The 20178-nt window shown below is 41.2% G+C and overlaps 1 protein-coding gene across 2 annotated transcripts in view; it reads right to left on the bottom strand.

Annotated features, from left to right (window-relative positions):
- col11a1a (collagen, type XI, alpha 1a) overlaps positions 1-20178 on the bottom strand; it is a 67246-nt gene that overhangs the window by 37452 nt on the left and 9616 nt on the right. Inside the window, exons 5-24 of one of the 2 annotated variants that reach the window (XM_072378207.1) lie at positions 14786-14908; positions 12941-13030; positions 11815-11913; positions 10003-10287; positions 8690-8755; positions 8455-8496; positions 8289-8351; positions 6886-6960; positions 6678-6761; positions 5730-5786; positions 4861-4914; positions 4692-4745; positions 4012-4065; positions 3820-3873; positions 2830-2883; positions 2371-2415; positions 2126-2179; positions 1987-2031; positions 1342-1395; positions 421-465 (exon numbers count right to left, since the gene is read on the bottom strand). In XM_072378207.1, coding sequence (XP_072234308.1) covers positions 421-465; positions 1342-1395; positions 1987-2031; positions 2126-2179; positions 2371-2415; positions 2830-2883; positions 3820-3873; positions 4012-4065; positions 4692-4745; positions 4861-4914; positions 5730-5786; positions 6678-6761; positions 6886-6960; positions 8289-8351; positions 8455-8496; positions 8690-8755; positions 10003-10287; positions 11815-11913; positions 12941-13030; positions 14786-14908 — 1497 coding nt within the window. Of the gene's footprint in view, positions 1-420; positions 466-1341; positions 1396-1986; positions 2032-2125; positions 2180-2370; positions 2416-2829; positions 2884-3819; positions 3874-4011; positions 4066-4691; positions 4746-4860; positions 4915-5729; positions 5787-6677; positions 6762-6885; positions 6961-8288; positions 8352-8454; positions 8497-8689; positions 8756-10002; positions 10288-11814; positions 11914-12139; positions 12326-12940; positions 13031-14785; positions 14909-20178 lie in introns of both variants that reach the window. The other variant, XM_072378208.1, reaches the window with a different exon arrangement.

The raw sequence follows: 20178 nt of genomic DNA, 5'->3' as shown, positions 1-20178 counted from the left end.
TCCTTTGCTCCCAAAAATCAAACACAAAGATGTGGATTAGCGGAAATGTTCATTCCTGGCCTTTTTAAAAGATCAGGGAAAACAACACAAAGTGAAAACACAATCAAATAAGAGAATGAAACAACATAATATCCTACAGAACAGACAGGGCAATGATTTGGATCAATTGAATTTGCTTAATTACCAGTTAGACGCCACAAAAAAACAAAAACATGTTGTATACAGTTGCATGGTTTGACTATTCAGACTCTACTCTACTACTGCTACTTTACTCTACATCAGGCAAGTTGCCATATCAAATAATATTTATGGTTATTGGAGTGAGATCATAAGGCAGACTTTATATCTTCTGTTATTTGTGTGGTACTTTTTACAATGTCAGTATTCAAAGAGAAATAATAAAACAGAAACAAAACCTACTTTTTCTCCAGGTGGTCCAATGGGCCCTTGAGGACCAGGAAGACCCTATAAAAAAAGAGACGAAGGCAGCTGAAATGAGTATGTGTCGCTATAGCAACAACGACCATGCTCAAATACTCAAACCCAAGGTGGATAACTGAAGTTCGGTAGAGCTGTAAATAGCTGAGCTGGTACAGGAATGTTAAGCTCGTGTCTGTGTGTGTGTTTGTTGTCAGTGAGTATATTAGCATTTAGCGTGCTTGTGGAAACTAATACACTTAAATATTTGCTCATGTGTTCCTCTGCATGCATTTCTGACTGGATACCTGGTGTGTGTGAGTGTGTGTGCACATGTGTGTGTGTGTCACAGGGCCCTCATCAACAGCTGTGGCAGCTCTGCAGGAATTTAACCAACATGAATATGACCCTTTAACCCCCCCTCCCCTCAAAAGCATTTTCTGACTTAGGATAAGGCCAAGAAATATATGTGTGCTTATGTAAGTTTTATGTAAGTTTATGTAAGTTGTCTCCGGGGAAAGGGGCTGGAGCAGAGGAGGGGTGAGGAGAACAGATAATTCGCCATTTATGAAACTCATAATTAAGAGATTCATTTAAACTTTGGTACAACCTCAAAAAAAAAGAATAAAAACATTACCTTTCACAACCGGAGAGAGCCTAACGTTATACCATACAATGAGAATGAATATGCTCTGTTGTGTGTTCAATTGATCGATCAGTTTCAAAGCTGTCAAGAGTGAATCCAAAATAAATCTACTTTGGTTTGCCCATGGGCTTTGTTGTGAACTGACAGAGAAGGGCAGAATAAATCAAGTTTCCTTGGCCTCCCTGTTATATTTACTCATCACAACACATGCCTCTACGCTGCACTTTTCCTTTGCCTTTGTCCCGTGAAGAGAAGCGGTGCAGGACTTATTTGCTCACCTGGGTTCCAGGGATTCCCTGCTGACCAGGTGGGCCTGGCTCTCCTTGTGGTCCCTGGAAAAGATGAAGACAGTCTAAACTAGATGTTGGTCTTTAGTCCCAGAATGACCGTTCTGCTGGTGGCTCCAGTACCAGGAGGACTTAAACTGTAATTTGCTAGAGATATGCTATTCACACATTTGAATTCCTCAGTAAAATCCAAATGCAGCACACGTGTTTAATGTTGGACGTCGTACTTTATAAAACGTGTAAAAAATGCAGACACAGGCCTAACTGTGTCATCTCCACCAAGATGAATAATTGGCTCTCAATCAAACACAATGTGTTTAATGTCGGCTACACAAGTACAACAAAAAGCTCCCCTTACTCACACACTAAAGAACATATCATGGGGTGGATTTGGACTGTTTGGCAGACATAACAGCACATAATATTTTGCTGCCTTTTGTGTACTGTAGCTCCTCTGAGGCATAGCAATGACCTTTAACCTCACAGTTGTGCTTCCTAAAGAGATCTTTAACTGCTTTACACAAACAGTACAACTTCAATAAAAAGATTTGTCCAGTACTGCCAGCAGCTTTGCTCTCCTCAAGGCTGACGGAGGCACATTCTAATCTGTTTACTGACAGGAAGTTGTGTATGTACCATATTTCCTTTGGGACCTGGAGGTCCATCAACTCCAGCAACACCCTGAGGAGGACAGATCAGAAAAGACTCATAATGTGCCATTTTAGTTACAGAAGGTGATATCACAGAAGGGGACAGTAAAGGCCATGGTACGCACGGGGGATCCGGGGGGTCCTGGAGGACCTCGAGGTCCCAGCAAACCTCTCGGACCCTACGATGAATTAGAAAGAGAAAGAAAATAGTTTAAATAAAACTGGATTCTCTCTGTGCTCACTGTACTTATGAGCAGTTACCTGCTGGATATTTATTCTAGGTTGGTTGCAAATCTAAACAAGATCTTTTTAAGATCCAAAAGCTTTGTCATCGCATGAGAAAACCATAGCAACAGGAGATAAGCCTTACGCTCTCTCCGGCTAATCCTCTGGGCCCAATCTCTCCATCTTCACCCTAAGGAAAGAAAAAGATAGTCAGACCTATGAAAGCTTTTATTTAAGGATCGGTGATTAAGGCTTAACTTTACACAAATAAAGCTCTGAAATAAATACCAGCATTACATTTCAACTATCACCACTTTCTTAAAAGCCTATATTAGTCCGAAGCTAATCTGAAACAAACGTTGTTGGCTGATGCCTTGAGGTGGTTGGAGTTAGGGGAGGTTAGGGTGGTTAGTTTCAGGGGGAGGAAAGGTTCAACACAAATTCTCCTCCTCCCCAGTTCATGGTCTCCTCCCAGCTGCTGCTGCCTGAGGGCAGAGCTGGTGGAACATAGCTGATCTAAACGACGATGGCGGTGATGCACCTCAGTTAAGTGCAGTTTTATTGAAAGTTTTAAGAGTGCTGAGATGAGAGAGGAAGCACTTACTCTCTGTCCGTCCTCTCCTGGGGAACCTGTCGGTCCCATTGGCCCTGGATCCCCCTGAGAAAGAGGGATGAAAGAGATGAAAGAAAGAGCCAGACAGACAGCCTTTCTTCTTCTTTATGCTGATCGGAACAGTGTGTTATGAACCAATGAGAAACAGCTTTATGTTAAACTCCTTTGTGTATTTTTAAACTAAAGTTCATACTGGGATCCTCCCTGCAACATTTCACCTTTATCACTGCTCCAGAGCACAGTTTGACTTTGCTTATTTCATTGCATCTCCGCTCTCACATTTTTCTTAATCTATTCTTATTAAAGTTAAGCTTTTTCAGTAGAATGTATAGGCCTATAAAATGTTGCATTAAATTGATGTTAGAGACAAAGAAAGCCATAACACAGATCTGGAATCACCAGAAAGAAAACTTTAGACCGACGTTCTACGCAAACCAATAACTCAGTCTCAATACAACCTCAAAATTTCACATTTCCATGTATTCTGAGTGATGTAAGTCCTTTAGTGGAGGACATGGAAGAAAGTGCAACCTCTTATTCAATCACTTCCCTCGTTGCACAGCAGTCAGTCACTCAGCACGCCGACATTTAAAGAAGTTTCTCATAAGGATCTTACGCAGACACTGAAATTCAAAACTGTACCAGTGACTGCAACCAAATATAATATTAATGGCATCAAGAAACTTTACCCAGGCTTTTTTTTTAAAATCCTAGTAATCCAAGAGGACAAATCCCCAGTAACTCAGGGGTTTTGTGCCAGTTTTGTGACTTATCACACATGGACACAGCGTTTATCTCATGAGCTCAAAAGCATTCAGAGGAGTCGTTTCTAAGTTCAACAGTATTCAAGTTCACAAAGTTTCATTTAAACGCTTGCTGTTAAACCAGACAACCAGCTGCTACACCTAATTTACACCAAACGTCTTATTTTCTAGCGTTTGTCTTGATTCTGGCAAACGACATCCACCCTTCTGTGCTTACCCTGTGTCCCTTTTCACCAGGCAGCCCAGGAAGTCCATCAAAGCCTCGATCGCCCTGTAAAGCAACGCAGAGCCGACGCCATCAGACCACACAACATTACCAAATGTTAATTATGGACTGCACACATTCATACTAGCACTATTAATTAGTTGTAATAGGTGACATTAAAAAAAAAAGTTGTATCATTTGTACCTTGGTACCTGGCTCTCCGGGCATCCCTCGGCCACCGTCGGCACCGGCGCGACCCTTAAAATGTCACAAAGATTCAGCAAATACTCACAGATCTACATACTGTACAGAATGCCCCCCCCCCCCAAAAAAAAACACACAAAAAAATATCTCATCTGAGGTGGCCAAAAGCTTCTTTGCTGGCTTTTTCAGAAGACGTTTGAAGTGACAGAGCAGACCATGCAGCAGTAGATGGGTAGTTTACATCCCATCATTCAAATGAAAAATGATCTTATCAATTATTGTCCATGCAATTAAAATCGGGACAGAGCTTGACAGATAATCAAGCTTGTGTTGCTAATTTGCCAGTGGTCGGTTTTTGTTTATTCGGATCCAATTAGGTCAATGCGTTTGGCCCCGTTCGGTGACTTCACTGGGAAACTAAATGCGTCCCACATCCCTATCCAGGTTTCCCGTTTTGGCATTTTCAGACAGATTAACTGCCCAACCATTTATCCGAGGATTGGAGGCAGCACAGGCCTTTAAGCACATATCAAGCAGTTGCTTGTTGCAGCGAATATAATCCTCTCAGTGTTTTAGGAGTGTCCACAAGTACACCCCCCCACCCCCCAAAACAACAACAACAACAACAAACACACTTTCAAAGTGCTGTGTGAGTGTTAGAGGTGAGTAAGTTCATGTACCCTTTTGCCAGCTTTGCCAGGCTGTCCTGGAGGCCCTTGGATGCCACGAGGACCCTGTAAGACACGAGAGGACCAGTTAGAGCCCGATAAGACTTATAACCTTGGATGTGGCCTTCAGTGGCAGGTCAGAGACACTAATCCATCATTTGGATCCTCGGTCCTTACTCACCTGAGGACCAGGGTCACCACCTTCACCTTTCAGTCCACTGGCACCAGGTGGACCCTAAAGATAGAAAAAACAAACCAAACATTCTTCATATTCAGTGGATACATTTTTTTTGAACTGTCACACTCACAGTTTGCTTCAGAAGAAATTAATGTGAAGTAAACAGCAGATGGCGATATTGAGCTTAATATGCAGAGAACACATTCATCTGAAGCTAAATTCATCCACTAAATTTTACCACTCTGCCACTAAAACAGATTATGTTCAGCGGGCAGAAATATTGATGTACATTTGTGCAAAAAAACATTAGTTCTTGACATACACTGACTGTGTGAAAAGCAGAGTTTTCAACATGTTACTAATCAGGAATGAAAAAAATAAATCGGATGCATCAGCAGCAACTAAAAGCCAAAAATCTCTTATTTCCCCCACTGTTCTTTGCTTATTCCTGTAATATCTCATCATTATATTTGGTACTCGGTCGGAGAATAATAGATTTAACAGGGTGGTTCTCTGTGTCTTCTGCGGGGTCTCTTCCTGGAGATAAATACTGGATCATGTATCAGCAAGCCCAAGGAAAAAAAGGAGGGGTTTGGCTGCGCAACAACACCCAACAGACAGGTAGTGTGTCCACTTATGACATTTTTACACGAGCAATCCGCTTTCTAATGTTTGAATCTGCTTCTGCTTTGAAAGATATTAATAATACAAGCAACTGAAGATGAAATGAGTCCTTAAACACCAATGCTAAATACAAAAGTAAATGTTTGCAAATGTGCAGTTTCTGTTGTACTGGTGAAAAGCTTTGCCTGAAAGTCATGTGATTAGTCATTATTACAAAGGGCTATTATGTGTCAACCAAATAGACTCACCACTGGCCCGGATCTGCCAGTCAAACCCATCGGCCCAGGGGGTCCCCTCATCGCCAGCTGAAGGGCAGAAACACAGAAAAGGTCAAGATCGGACTCCCTTCAGAGAAAAATCTTACTTCAAGAACAGGTGCTGAACATCTGTAAACACACGCAAAGAATTGACAACAATCTCCCACTGAACTGTATTAATCCACTGTTTAAGTTTCATATGCTCCAACGTGTTTGCATCACCTGTTCTTTCTTGTCTTTCATGCTATTTGTCTTAGTTTTATGAGCATTTGAAGATTAAGAATACGTTTTTTCATCATCCTACCGGAGAAGCCTTAGCCTTTTTGGACAGGTAGGTATTTGATCTTAGACACATTGAACTTCTGTCAACCTTCAGCTTACTTACTGCTGTGAATTTAGCAAACTAAATACATGAAATATGTATCCAATGTACAGTGCATCAAATATGTAGATCATTTCGCTACAGCTGATTCTGTTTAATGCACAGCATGTGGTCCTTTTGGTCCATACTGTTCACTCATCCTTGTGTGCTGTCTTATACTGGGTGAAATCCAAATCATCATCCAAATTTAATTTTTGTCGACTTAATGTGTCATTTAGGTGGGAAATAAACAACTTTCCCAGAACCTTACACAGTGTCTAATTTCTTCTTGCTGCCACCTCCTCTACACCTGTTGATGTAGCCCACCCGCAGATTAAGCCTCTAAAGTATTTTTAACAGTCTCTCCTGTCTTTCCATCTGTTCAAAGTGGCCTTTCTATGTCGATGCTCTTCAGCCGACTCGGCATGTTTCCTTTTAGCCTTGCAAAGCCAACAAAACACAGGCCAAACCCCCTCCTCTCCCTGACAAAGCTTCCCTCCCGGTTTCCCCCTACAGCTGAAAGAGAGAGGCTGGGGTCTGTCCGCAGGCTTCCACTCCACAGCGTCCTGTCTACTTACTCTGGCCTGGGAAAGGATGGCTTGTGCTTGAGCTTCTTGGGCCGACACCACTGGACCCTTCTCGCCATCCCCACCGAAACGGAACTGTTTGACACACACAGATAGTTAATTTAGTTTATCATCTCTATATAACGTTACATTGCCATAGGAATTATCCTGGCTGCAGAATTATATTATTGAAAGATGGTTTAGCTGTGTGACAACTTACAGGCAGCATCAGCATGGTACCAGGAGGTCCTGGTAACCCATCAGCACCAGGTAGACCAGCGCGACCAGGAGGACCCTGAAGACACCGAAACTGTTAAAATCATCCTAACCCAAGACAATGAGTGCAAGTGGCTCCTCAGTGAAGATAAAAAAAACAAAAACATACAGATACTGCAGACAAATGGGTACAATGTAAAACCATAATTATCCATAATCTGGCCAGATGCTTTTGGTTTGGAATAAAAATGAAGCCGTCTCTAGTGCTGTTAACGGCAAAAACACACACAGACCTACAAACACACACGACCAGCGGTAAATGTGTGAGGTGGGCTGTTTATTAGTCTTGTAAATATAAGCTCCTCCTTCTTCAGCAGATTCGCTGTCCTTAAACAAGGAATCTCTTTCTGCGGGCCAGAATCATCCAGAGGGATGTGTGTGGATGTAAAGAGCAAAGCATTTGACTAAACCAAAGCTCCATTTTGACTGAAGAGTTTGGACCATCATAATTTACAAGTTAAATCCCACAAGCTGCACAGTATGCGTGTCTGGTGCTATAAGTTGAGCCATAATAAAAGAACAATATCTAGCTCAAGCACACCACAACAAAAATCTACCCAAATTTAACTTCACTGTCTTCATTCTGTTGAGGCAGCTTGGAATGTGTCACTTCAAAGGTTTGACTGAATTTCTCTGTCTTTAAACTAACGTCTACTTCTCAGAGACTGTGATCAGCTTCAACCTTGGGGTTGAAGCCGAAGGATTGTTGTAGAGCGTAATGGTGTTCATAGCCCTAATTCATATTGACAGTAATGTTAGGATGTGTCCCAAAATATGTGCTTAACAACCACATGCTTTTACCACGTGGTAGTTTCATTTTTACATTTTCAGATTGGGGGGCACATCCAGAGCCTGAATGAAAAAAGTTAAAAGAAGGTTATTTTACAAATTGAATGGAAAATAAGCATCTCTTCAAGTTATAAAATGTGTTCATATTAATATATGACAGGAATTAGTGAGAGCTCAACTGACAGAAATGTAGAATTACATTAACAATGTTAAACATTTTTAATGCTTAACAGAATTATTAAACAAATTCAATGTTATTGAGCAAATGCCATTCATCTTCCAGTTTTTTATGGTTTAAGCATGAAGATTTCATGGATTAACAGCTAAACTGACCATTGGGCTGGTGCATTAGTTTTTTTGTGTAGATACTTTGACTGCAACAGTATCCAATATCCTGTTACAAAACACTTCAGACAAACTTTCTCCGCTCCTCCTCCTCAGTCTCTTTTCAGGAGTGTAAACCATAGAAACCACATCCTCATTTGTTTCAAGCGACTGCCTTTACTTTGTGTACACGTTGAGATTCTGGGTGGTTTGGGGACCTGAATGTCAACTCACTCTGTCACCAGGATCTCCAGCAGTGCCTGGGGGTCCCTGTAGGCCTGAAGGTCCTGGAAGACCCTAAAAATACAAAACTACATTAGCAACCATCAAAATTCCTGCGCATTCAATTCTGAATAATAACACGAGAAACACTGATTATTTTTTTCAACTTCATACTCACTGATGGGCCGGGTGGTCCTGGTGGTCCTTCAATCAGCATGCCCTTGAAAACACAAACACATTGTTTCACACAACAAATTCTGTTCTGTGCAGCAGCAGTACTGTAAACAATCTCACACAAACTGTGCTTTGTAATGAAATCCCAGTTAAACGTTTCAATGTGGTCAAAGAAAGAGTAAAAATGCACTGTAGCAGTGATAATAACTTCAACGCTTCATGAACATTTTCGCCCTTACAGGTTCAATCACGGCTGGCTCGCCCTTTTCACCCTTCTGGCTGAAGGCTGCTTCAACACCGGCGACCTGAAGTTAAAAAGCAAGAGAAGAGGTGACATTCTTTAACCAGCAGTTCCACTCCAAACCTATTGAGCAATCATGATTGAGGAGGTCGTGAAAGCTATTTCTGTGAAAGCTTGAACAAATTTCAGTCAAGAGATCAGTATCGCATACTGTAGCTATCGTATTTGTTTCACAGACAGGCAGTGAATCATGGACAACACAAAGTCAGATCACACTACGGAACAGAACAGGTAAAATGTTAGTCCTACAGAGCAAGAACGGACCACTACTCTACTTGCTTGAAATGGAGCAATGCTGTCATTATATTGCCATTGAGTAGTGTGGCTAATTAAAAATGTTTGTTCCTATTCTTCGTGCAACACTTCTGACCAGCATCTGCACACAGCTGCGGTTACATCAGTAGTGGCAAAAGACTTCTGCTATGTGAAGGTGGTGACAGTGGGGTAAGATGGGAAGGACTTGGAGGTGCTTTTTTATCCAGGTGTTGGTTGGTGGTTTGCAGAGAGCGATACTAAAAGGGCACATCGGTTTAATTAAGACCTCGCATGCTGACAATTCCGGGAGGGATCCGGGCCTAAAATAGCTAAACATAAAACAGAGATACACAACTCTGAATGTATCACAATATCACAATTATTAAATAATAAACTGTCTGATCAGGGATCAGGGAAGGCAAAACTAAATTAAATCCCTAACATCTTTGCGACTGTATGCATGTGTGTGTGTGTGCGTGTGTGTGTGTGCACCGTGAAGACAGCTCTCTGTGATTTATTAGATAACTGCAGTGCACAAAGGAAGGTACATGTCACAGACAAGCTGCTTGTTAAAATAGCAGAAGAGGAGAGGGAGGGATCCTTTTCAACTGCTGACAGGGGAGTGGGTGGGGAGGAGCGGTTAGGTGTGCTGGGTATTTATGGGCGAGGTGTAGGTTGGGCCAACATCCACTGATAGAAGGCGTGTGAAAAAAATGAAGAGTGACTGAAAAGTTGTATGTGATAATGTGAAAAAGAATAATCAAACACTGAAGCATGCACTGTCCCTGTTACAGCTCTCAAGTCTTTGAGTTTCCAATCTCACACCAGTGAAAAGTAGGAGCGGATACACATTTACCAGTTCCACACTCAACCTGTCAATGACATATTTCCCATGCCAAGCCACTAGAAAGACATGCACTGAGAGAAAGTGTGAGGCCCTAACCCGTACTGTTCATGCACACCCCCTCCGTCACCAGGCCAGGGTGCGATACTTACAGTACTCTCCGAAACGTCGGTTTCAGCAGCAACCCCAGGCCCAACCTCGTCATCGTAGGCTGTTGGGGGCTTGGATGGGGCCACTCCATACTCATCATATGTACCATAATCATACAACCTGTCGTCAACCTCGCCCAAGTCATACTCCTTCAGGTCATACTCCTTAAAGTCATATGCCTCTGCACCAGTGTCCAAGTTATCAACCGTTTCAGGAACAACGGAGGGTTCTGGAGCAACTGGGGTGGCCTCGGTGACGAATTCACCGACAAAATCCTCCTCCACAGCCTCCAGATGTTACCCAGTCGAAGAAGAGGGAGGCAATAGTGAGCAACCAAGGAAATAGGAATGTTAGTTAAGCAACTGAGGCAAATAATTTACTGTGAGATGTTATCAAAGCAAACTACAAATGTATTCAGCACGATAAGCAGAATGGTAACACATTATTTATTTCATCATCATTATCGAGGAAGAAAGAAGAAAAATCTCCAGAACTGATATGTTAGGAACACATTATACTTGATTAAAGCATAATGTGTTGACCACAGCAGTAAATGGACTAAATGGAATAATTAAAGTGTTACCAACATTGCTGAATGAAAGCATAATCAACTGACAGTCAAAGGTTTGGTAGTCATACGTGTCAGAACAGACATGATGCTCCATCAGCCTTCTTTACTTTCTCATCATGCTGCCATAAGTGACTGATACAGAGAGTAAAGACAGGCTCATCGATGTCAATCAATAATCACCTTGTAGTACCTGTGCATCTTGAATTTTATGTTTTGATAGCCAATGAGTTCGCCCGCTGTATGTTCCTGGCACAGGTACTACAACTGCACTACAACACTTGGCACAACTCTATAACTGGATTTACCTTCTGAGCACGACAAAGTGGATGCAATTACACAGTTGTTATTGGCAGAACCCCATACTGCCAAAATGTCAATTTAAAATATAATCTTGAATAATCACATCTAAATTGTCAGTAAGTGCGGCAGAGAAAAGCATGATCATGGTTAGCTGTTAGGAGATTTTAGCCTCACTGATCATAGATCTTTTCAAGGTAATTAGCAGAACTAAACCAAGCTTTAATGTGATGGACAATGGGGCGTGTACTTTTTAAGAGATTATCTGCTCTATCATAACCTGTCAATGGCTGTGGGTGAGACTGATTCTGTTATCACTAACTTCTTTTAATCCTGTATAAGAGTACATGTCAAGCCAACTCTCAATTCTTTAGTTTTAAGTGGGGGGGGATTGATGTCATGAGCAAAAACCCTTCTCAGAAGCAGGACTGCACTAACTGTTCAGACTGTACATTAAAAATGTGGACTCATAGACTTTCATGTGTCATCTCTGATCAACAGAGTCTCACCTTCATCTCATCAGATAACTGTCAGTGCTTTGGATAAATGATCAAAGCTACGAATGCACCAAGAGCGAGTTAGAAAGAAAGGTGATCTCACAGTGTCTCAGTATTCCTAATGTGAGATGGTCTATAGCTGCAAAGGACTTTCACAAAGTCTGTTGCATCATTTTCAAAGCACAAAAGGCATCCATAGAACCACACAGTGTATGCAGTGGGCCGAGAGGATAGGGGCTACAAGGCATTTCTAAAGATTTCCCATGTCCATCAGTTCTGCCACATACCAGAATTAAAGTAGGTCAAAAGACACACCAATTCATTTGAATGGCTGTGTCTTTGTCATCTCATACCAGATAAGTTCCTTGGGTAAAATCGTCCAGGCTCACATTTCCCAAAGCACCAAACAGTGGCTTACAAAAGTAGAAAAGAATGAAATAGAAAATTACCTCATTGGCTCCAATCGTGGCAAAGGGGGACTGAGTTTGAGTACCATCTATAGTTCCGTAGTGAATGTCTGTATTGTAATCTTCCTCTACATTGTTTAGCTGAGTCATGTTGAAAAAAGGAAAGAAGAATCAGGGTTAACACAAAGGCTCCAACCGGAGGTTATTTACAAGGGTTCCTCTCAAGCTGGCTACAGACTCTGCTACTTCTAGACAGAAGAGGTTAGGGGGCTCTAAGTCTGCCATCACAGATTTTCCCTTCGAAACTTCAGGGCAGGAAGATCTTGATGGGATTTGATTTTTTTTTTTTCTCTAGATGAATGTTTACCCTAAAATTGCCCCTGGGTCGTGCCGGCGCTGTGGCCTGGTAGCCAGGCATCTGTCGCTTCTTCTTAGAGGCATAGATTTTGGCAGGTGATTTTTTGACAGCCAAGAACTTTAAGGGCTTGGCCTTAGTTTTACTTAGGGATATTCTGGTCCTCTTCTTTTTCATGGTGATGCTACGTTTCTTTCTCTGGAAAAGGTGACGGCGACAAAGAACACCAAGACAAACAGTTATTTGACCTTGACTGGTGTACAGAGGGTTTTTTTTTTTCCCAGCACAACTGTCAGATGCTGTGTGCTCCACTTGCTTCTCAGAGCATGAGACAGTTGGGCAGAAAGTGCTCTGTACAGCAGTCGAGGATTGGGTCGTGGGATACACAGGAGGGTTTTGAGAACACATATACGTATCAGTTTGGCATTTGCAAACAAACACAGAAACACACTTAAAGCAGATGGCATTACCAGAGAACGCAGCGAACAGACACAAGCTGGATTTGACACACTGTGTGTGTTAGCATGCACACTCAGAGTTCAGCCTCCTGTGCCATACTATCAGGTGAACATCACGGCACGAGTAGAAGCAGACTGAGACTGCTGTCTGTGGGCTGGTCTAATTCAAACTTTTGCCTTTTACTTAACTTAACGTTCTTGATAAACAAGAGATTATGACACTGAGTCACTGAGAGTGTATGAAAACACACCACTGAGACAACACACACAATACACAGAGGGAAGGGATGGATGACCGACAACAAGATTCATAACAGAACAAAAGAGAGACTTTTTTTCCCCTTCTTTCATTTACCTGTGGTTCAGAATAATCATCGGTTGGAATGATGTCTGTTGCTCCCTCAGAGTAATCATAGTACTGAGAGTAATCTAAAGCAGCAGTGTACTGCAGATGTTGAGAGAGAGCAGAAGAGAGAGAGTAGGAGGCTTTAGTGTTAGCAGAAGCATCGAGGAAGAAGATGATACATACAGTACATATCATCTTCAGGATGCTTCATGTTCAAACAGTTTAGGCCAAATCATTTTCTATTATACGTTTGCGGCAAACAATGCTAAAAATAAGAAATAAGATGTCGATGTGATAAGAAGCTTCCATCTGTATTCCTTGTGATGGAACACTGACACATTAATTGGTGCAGCCATATTAAAAACATTTAGAAAGTGCAATATTACTTGGACAGATACAATAGCGCCATTTTAAATGCTACAATTTACACAGTATTATGATAATGTAAAATGTATAAATAATTCACATTTTACAATTTTGATCTACTAATAAAAGTAACTTAGTCATCATTAACTTAAAAATGTCTAAATCAAAAAGGTTAATTCCTCAGAAAATGGTCGTACTGTGGTGAAAGACATGAGTGAACAATTTTGAAACCTGCTTTGTGGGTCTTAAACTACCAAACACATGAGCAGATGGGCTGTTTCAAAAAGCTCATAAAAAGGAAAACAACACAGACGGCTCAAACACCAAATAACCAGCTGCATTCAAGGGATATCGTCATGGAACTTTCTCTCTGAAAGCGTGTAAATTACACACTTCAAGTTCAGCTGCAATACAGAGGTCTGCTTTAGAGGTGATCAAGGAAATCAGAAGACTAAAGTCTCTTCAGCTTTTCTTTTTACAAGGAAATTACATCTGATTAAAAAACATACTTAAATGTTTCAAAATGCTTGAGGTATTTGACAAATTAGGTATAACAAGCAAATAAGTAAAGCAAATACAGCAGGGTGACAGTTAATCTGCCTAAAAATCATGATAATGACATTTTGTAGGGAAGTTGAAAGAATCCAGACTCTGATGCAGACTTGTTTAAATATAGTAGTTAAAATGGATTGTCTGTCCTTGACTACTTGCTCGCATTCATAAGAATTGTAAGTAAGCGCTCAGGGTTAATAAGCTTTTATACACTGCATTGTTACATAAAAGAACACAGGGAGAGGGCAGAATGAAAGGTTAGCTAACACCATCAGCTGCTCTCGATATAACTTTAGAAGTACAATAAAGTCGACACATATCAGCCAAACACTGCACCAATCAGCAGCGTCACTGCAGGTATTTCATCTTTGACAGCTGATGAGAAACACTTGCTATGTCCACAGTGATTGGGGTGTGGCTAAATGTGCACCACTTTAACTACTGATTCTGTGTAGTGATGTGCACAAATAGTAAGTCAATATTGGTAATTTTACTTGCAAAATACTTAGCACTTTAGCGCTCTGTTAGGTCTGCCTTTCAGGGGGAATTCTAGACGCTCTTCTTTGTTTTCAAGTCTGTGAAGTATCTGGGAATACGTGCAGTGTGAATTACTCTGTTTTAAAACCAATAGTTGCTTATGTAGCCATAGATACAAAAGCAACCATCTTGGCATTGTTTTAAATAATATCTCGACTGAGATTCCTAGCATTCAATAAATAACATTACAAACTGAGATGAAATGAAGCCAATGGGATTTTCAAGAAAATCAAACCTTTGAATGTCAAATAAATGGGAGCATTAAGCAATGCGTGGGTAAAAATCACGCTCTGAACACGTTCTCTCTGAAAATTCGATCTGAAAACAAAATTTAAGTTGTTCGGGGGGGCCTCGACTGTTGCTTTGTGGAACCTCCCCCACCCTCCCAGGTTGGCTGACCTCCTCTGGCTGCTGCGCCTGTAGAGAATCCCTGTGAGGGGTGTCACAGTCTGGGCTGTAATGTTCACAGTAGTCATATGCTGCTTTGGGATCAGCAACAATCAGGAGCTGCTGGATGTCACCCTGCAGGAAACAAACACAACAACGTGTCAAGTTTATAGTCATGGCGACACAAATCCCCCCACATGTAGTCCTCTAAGTATGCAACTTTAAAATAAACATGGAGAAATCAATATAATAATTATAATATAATAATTATTTGCATGCATAGCACTGGTACTGAAAACTTTCTGGGTTGCGTGATGAAAGCAGGTTATTATCAGCCAACAAGACAGCTACACAGGAGGGTCATGCCTCATCTTGTCCACCTACTCACACACAGTGGGTAAAGTAGCATAAATGAAACTCGGAAATTACAGATGTGATCTCTTAGGTCGCACACTTTGCAGTCTGGCAGACTACCAGCTGTATTATCAAACAAGCTGGGAAAATGAGTGTTTTCACTGCTGCTGGGTAACTGTATCGTAAAGCAATACCTGGCAAAGGTTTGAGAGCAACAATATACAGCAACTTCAACGGTGAAAGCCAACAGATGTGATGATTGTAAAACATGTCAGCATGATGTATTAATCATTTCAGGTGAGGTTCACTGTTCTGCATTTGCTGGTGCACTGCAATTTCTAGTTCGAATGGAAAACATTCGGGCCATATAAAATACTCTATTAGATCTGAAACAATCACTGAAAAAAAAAACTACACTGTTTTATCTATTTCTGGGGACAGGACTCCATAATGCTTGACACCATTTCAGTGTTCCTTTGTTATCCATTCTTGAACCAAAGCACACAGCTCGCTGCAAGATAGCAAACATGGTGATGAAAGCATGTGGATGTCTCTTTCCTTTGGAGTGTGCAATTGCCTGAGCTGAGTTCCTGCGTTTGAGTCTTTATACACACTGCAAAGACAGCTGATGGCGGTTCTGCGGAGGTGGAGTGAGGGGCAGGTCTTTGGTTGGGGCGTTTGGGGAACAGATATTGCACACAGACATGCCTGAACCCAAAGGTAAAATCCTGATACACTGTCAGCAGGGACACTATAGATTGATGGGTGGAACAGAGGATTGGCATGAACCACAAGAGAAATTTAGGCAAGCGAGAACTTGCAAGTAAAATGAGTGTGTGTGTGTGTGTGTGTCTGTATGTGTGTGGGATGGGGGGGGGTATCGTGGAAAAAAAAAAAGAAAAACGAACACATCTATGGAACCCTGACATTTCCCTTAATGTAAACATAAACCTTTCTGTGCTGAGGCACGTTCCATGGGGGGAAAAAAGCCTTTTTCTCTTGAAACTTTCTCTAAGTAAGCGTCCATTAACTTCTTGTTTCGCAGCTTCAGTTTGACAGCTCAGAGTCCTCCCTGAATGTGTCTGGGTGGATGGAACAGCTCTTTAAAGACAATTTTCTCTTAGTGTTTGAATACATTTTCCAGCAACAACTGCTTGCTTGCTCTGATTTCCAAATAACTGACCTTATCTACTATGCCTAATTTGAACATTATTTTTTGGCCTGTCACAACATCTCTGCTCATACCAAGCTCATACCATAGCAATTAACTAAACAGAAGCAGACAGGTGATTTTAAACCGTGGTAATGTATAACAGTTGTATGTCACTTGCTGTATAATTACATACAAACATATGAGGAAGAAGGCAAATCATCTTTCCTTTTGACTTAATCATGGGGTGTACTTGGGTTTTCCACACACAGTTTTAGCAATTTGGCTTAGTTTTTGTTCATAAATAATGACACAGTATCACATGCATTGTCGTATGTACGTATCCAACTTTAAAGAAAGAGGATGGACTTTCTTTTCCACGCGACTATACAAGACAAAGTCTATATCTGTGGTATGAATTCCCAGCATTTGCCATATTGCTCAGGAAATTGTCTGATGTCCATGGGAGAGCTATCTACCAAGTCTGCAGAGAGAAGTGTGAGTCTGTTTGGGGGGGCTCAACAGAAAAAGCAAGATCAAACCTTGCCCTGAGTCAAGTTGACATGTATTACCTCATGTGTCACCCTAAGACCAACAGTGAATGCTTGAACCCTGCCTTGAGTCAGCTCTAATTAGTCCATGTCTGAGAGCCACCCGTCTGAACACAAATATGCTTTGGAGACAGAGTTCGTTCAACCCCTGAGACCAGATCAGCACAATTATGAAACTTCTCACTGGTTCATAGACAACATGACTAATATGAGAAACAAAGTCACTAATAGTGGTCAGTGAAAAAAAATACGATAGGTGTTCACGATGCATACAAATTTAGTCTGATGTTTAAAGGATACATATTTCTAACAAAGGAGGGGTGATAGGTTGATAAAGGCACTTTCTTGTGTAAATAACACACAATAACACACATGAATTATTAACGTGTTTTTCCAAGACAAAGTCAAACTGCAACACCTAATAAGCCCTGGTTTACAGAGACAACACGAGGCCAGACCGAAAACAAAAAGACAGGAACACCAAGAGGCACCCAGAGACAGACAGGTATTTAGAGGGAGCAGCTGGGATAGTAAAAGCTGTTTTGTGCTGGGAGACACCTGGGGTGAGTTACACCACTGTCTTCCATTGTGAGCTGCTAAGGAAAAAAAAAAAGCCCCTGGCAACTTGGAGTGAAGCCACAGCTTCAAAATATGCCCCTCCTGGCTACAGCAGAGGACGGTGCAGTGCAGAAGCAGGCCCGTGAGTTCTGGCTTAATGACTCCAGTGTCAGAGGTCAACGAGTAAAGACAGAGGCAGGGTCAAGGTCAATAGCTGACACTTAAGAATCCTCACAGAAATCTATCGACCACTCCATACCTGCCATATTCACTTTTTTGCTTTGCATCATTGGCTCAATTCACCTCAAACTGTTCTCAACATATCACTAACATGTAAAAAACACAAATGCGTTAGTTTATATGTCCATTATGGATAAAATCTCAGTAGCAGATATACAGTATCTGGAATGGCTGTATTTTGTTTAAAAGATAAATTAGTTTCTTAGTTTTGGATTGAAAAGCTGGCTGACAACTTTGACTCAACTCAACTCAATGTGAAATGACATTATTTATTCAATTCTGCACTGAATGTCTTCTCCCTTCCTCAGCTTTATAGTTTTCTCTTAAGTCATCTATCTGCTAACAACACTGGACAGATATCCTTTACCCTGAGATGCTCTGTACTGCAGAGCTAACAGGGACAGAGAAATAGCAGAGGGGGGGTGGAAGTCATTTGTTGACAGTGTCACACAACGTCTTCAAAATGCACAGTCCACATTGACCCCTTCGTGACCACGAGGCACTGTGCAGCGTGAATGAGAGCAGAAGAGGTCAAAGGCTACAGCATTGCAAAGGAAAAGCGTTATATTTCCTCAGCACAGCTGCGTGAAGCTCAGTGCATGTTTGAACCATCAGTACACAGTGATACTTAATTTGGCTGCAACAGCCTTTTTTGTGATTCTTTTGGATTGGTTTTGCTCTACTAAAATCCTTCTGTAGCCTAGAATTACACAGTGACTACACAGTATCACTGACTAAATCAAAACTCTGTAGTAATCAGCATTAATCCTTTAACCACATTTGCCCAGAGCAACATATCTTTAGTTGAACCACAGCTCTTACAACAATTACAACAACATGTAAGATACTTCTGTGAAGTCCATACAGCACAATCAACTTGAGAAAACCAAGAAACCTGAGTTAGATACCTGAAGGATCAAACCTTTAAAACATGGGCAGCAGAAGACTGAAACAGACATAAATGTCTATTTTCCAGTAGAGCAGGCCACCGCTCTATAGTCAGGTGAATGTGACTTCGAACACAGGTAAACCAAGACAGATAGAAAAGGTGGTAAAAATAGATAAGCTGCTGTGTGTTACTTACACAAGACAGCAAATGTTGCATTGGACATTATCACTGCATTATCCACCACAAGCCAATGTTTTTTTTTTTTTTTTTACTAAGATACTTGGATCAGTGATACTGGCAGCACAGGCACTGTGACTGTACCCTGGAAGACAGGGAATAGCTACAGGTATGTCTATGAGTGTGAGCTGGATTATGGAAGCTAATGTCTGCTAGGCATGAATAGACAGTCTTATATGTTTGGCACAGTAGGGAGGCCACAAGGTGGGGAGGAGAGAGCAGAGGGAGGAGGTGAGCAGGGGAGAGTATGCAGGGAGGGGAGCTGATGAGGAAATAAGGAAGGCCTGATGGAGGAATGAAAGACTTCCATTCATCTCGGTTGAATCCCTTTGGTGGTCGCCTCCAACCTGAAGCAGGTATGGCATGAATAGACATTCATGAAAAATGCTGGTCAGGTTGTGAAAACAAATATCCGAGTTTGAATGAAGAAGAACACAGTATTCCTGTTTTATAGATATTGAATATTAAACCTCGAACACAATACTAAATTGCCCGAGGTATAAAAACTTAACTTTTAACCTTTTAGCTACTTTGATATAGCTTGTGCCACATATTTCTTCTAGTTTTTCACTTTCAGTACTTTTCTATCAAGATTTTAATATTTCACACTATGTTTTAAATGGATGTAAAATCCTAATTAAAAGAACAAAATAAAGTCTGACATCATCTGTCATTGTAACCTCTGGCTTGAATGCACGAGGCCGAGGTTTTTCCTGTCCCTGTCCTGCACATATATATCCCAGCACGCACTGGGCACTGTGGAGCTCTGAGGAGAGCAAACGGAGAACAGACCGGAGACCTGTTCTGAAAACTACACAGAGAAGAGCCTGTTAGCTGACTTATGACTCCTATTTTCAGCCCTTCCACTGACTTACCTCTGACTAGACACACTGTCTGATGCGAATCAGTGAGAGCAAATCTGTGTGTTAAATTTTACTCATTAAAAAAAAGCATATTACACAATAACCAGTTCATCTACAACCGGCTATCAGCCATATTCGTATTTTTCTACTGAAGTTCAGCTTAATAAACAGCACTAAGTCTTTTCTTGTTAACACTTACAGACGGAACATCCAGTTAGTATTCAATAATCAATTAATTCAATGCTAATTATCCTTGTGCATGTATGTGATCGTTAGTTACATGAACAATATAGTGGCAGCATCTTTAAAAAGAGGTGTCTCTACAATATCATCATCTTTACTTGAATCAAACTGATATTTTCTTCATCTAATGGTCCAAATTTTGATAATGGTGCTTATCTCTTTACCTTACTCCAGATCATATCTCTAATAACAACACCACAATGTCATTTGACCTCACAAGGTCAGTTAGCAGAATCGACGTGGAAGCAAAATACAATAAAAACCCCTCTGCACACTCACAAAATGCTCTAAGGTATGGCAACCTGTGTCCATGTGGCAGT

The sequence above is a fragment of the Leuresthes tenuis genome, unplaced genomic scaffold (genome assembly GCF_036924035.1).
Source record: "Leuresthes tenuis unplaced genomic scaffold, fLeuTen1.0.hap1 SCAF_24, whole genome shotgun sequence".
In the NCBI taxonomy this organism is placed as follows: Eukaryota; Metazoa; Chordata; class Actinopteri; order Atheriniformes; family Atherinopsidae; genus Leuresthes; species Leuresthes tenuis.
The sequence above is the reverse complement of the archived record's forward strand: the minus strand, read 5'-3'. Positions and strand labels throughout refer to the sequence as shown.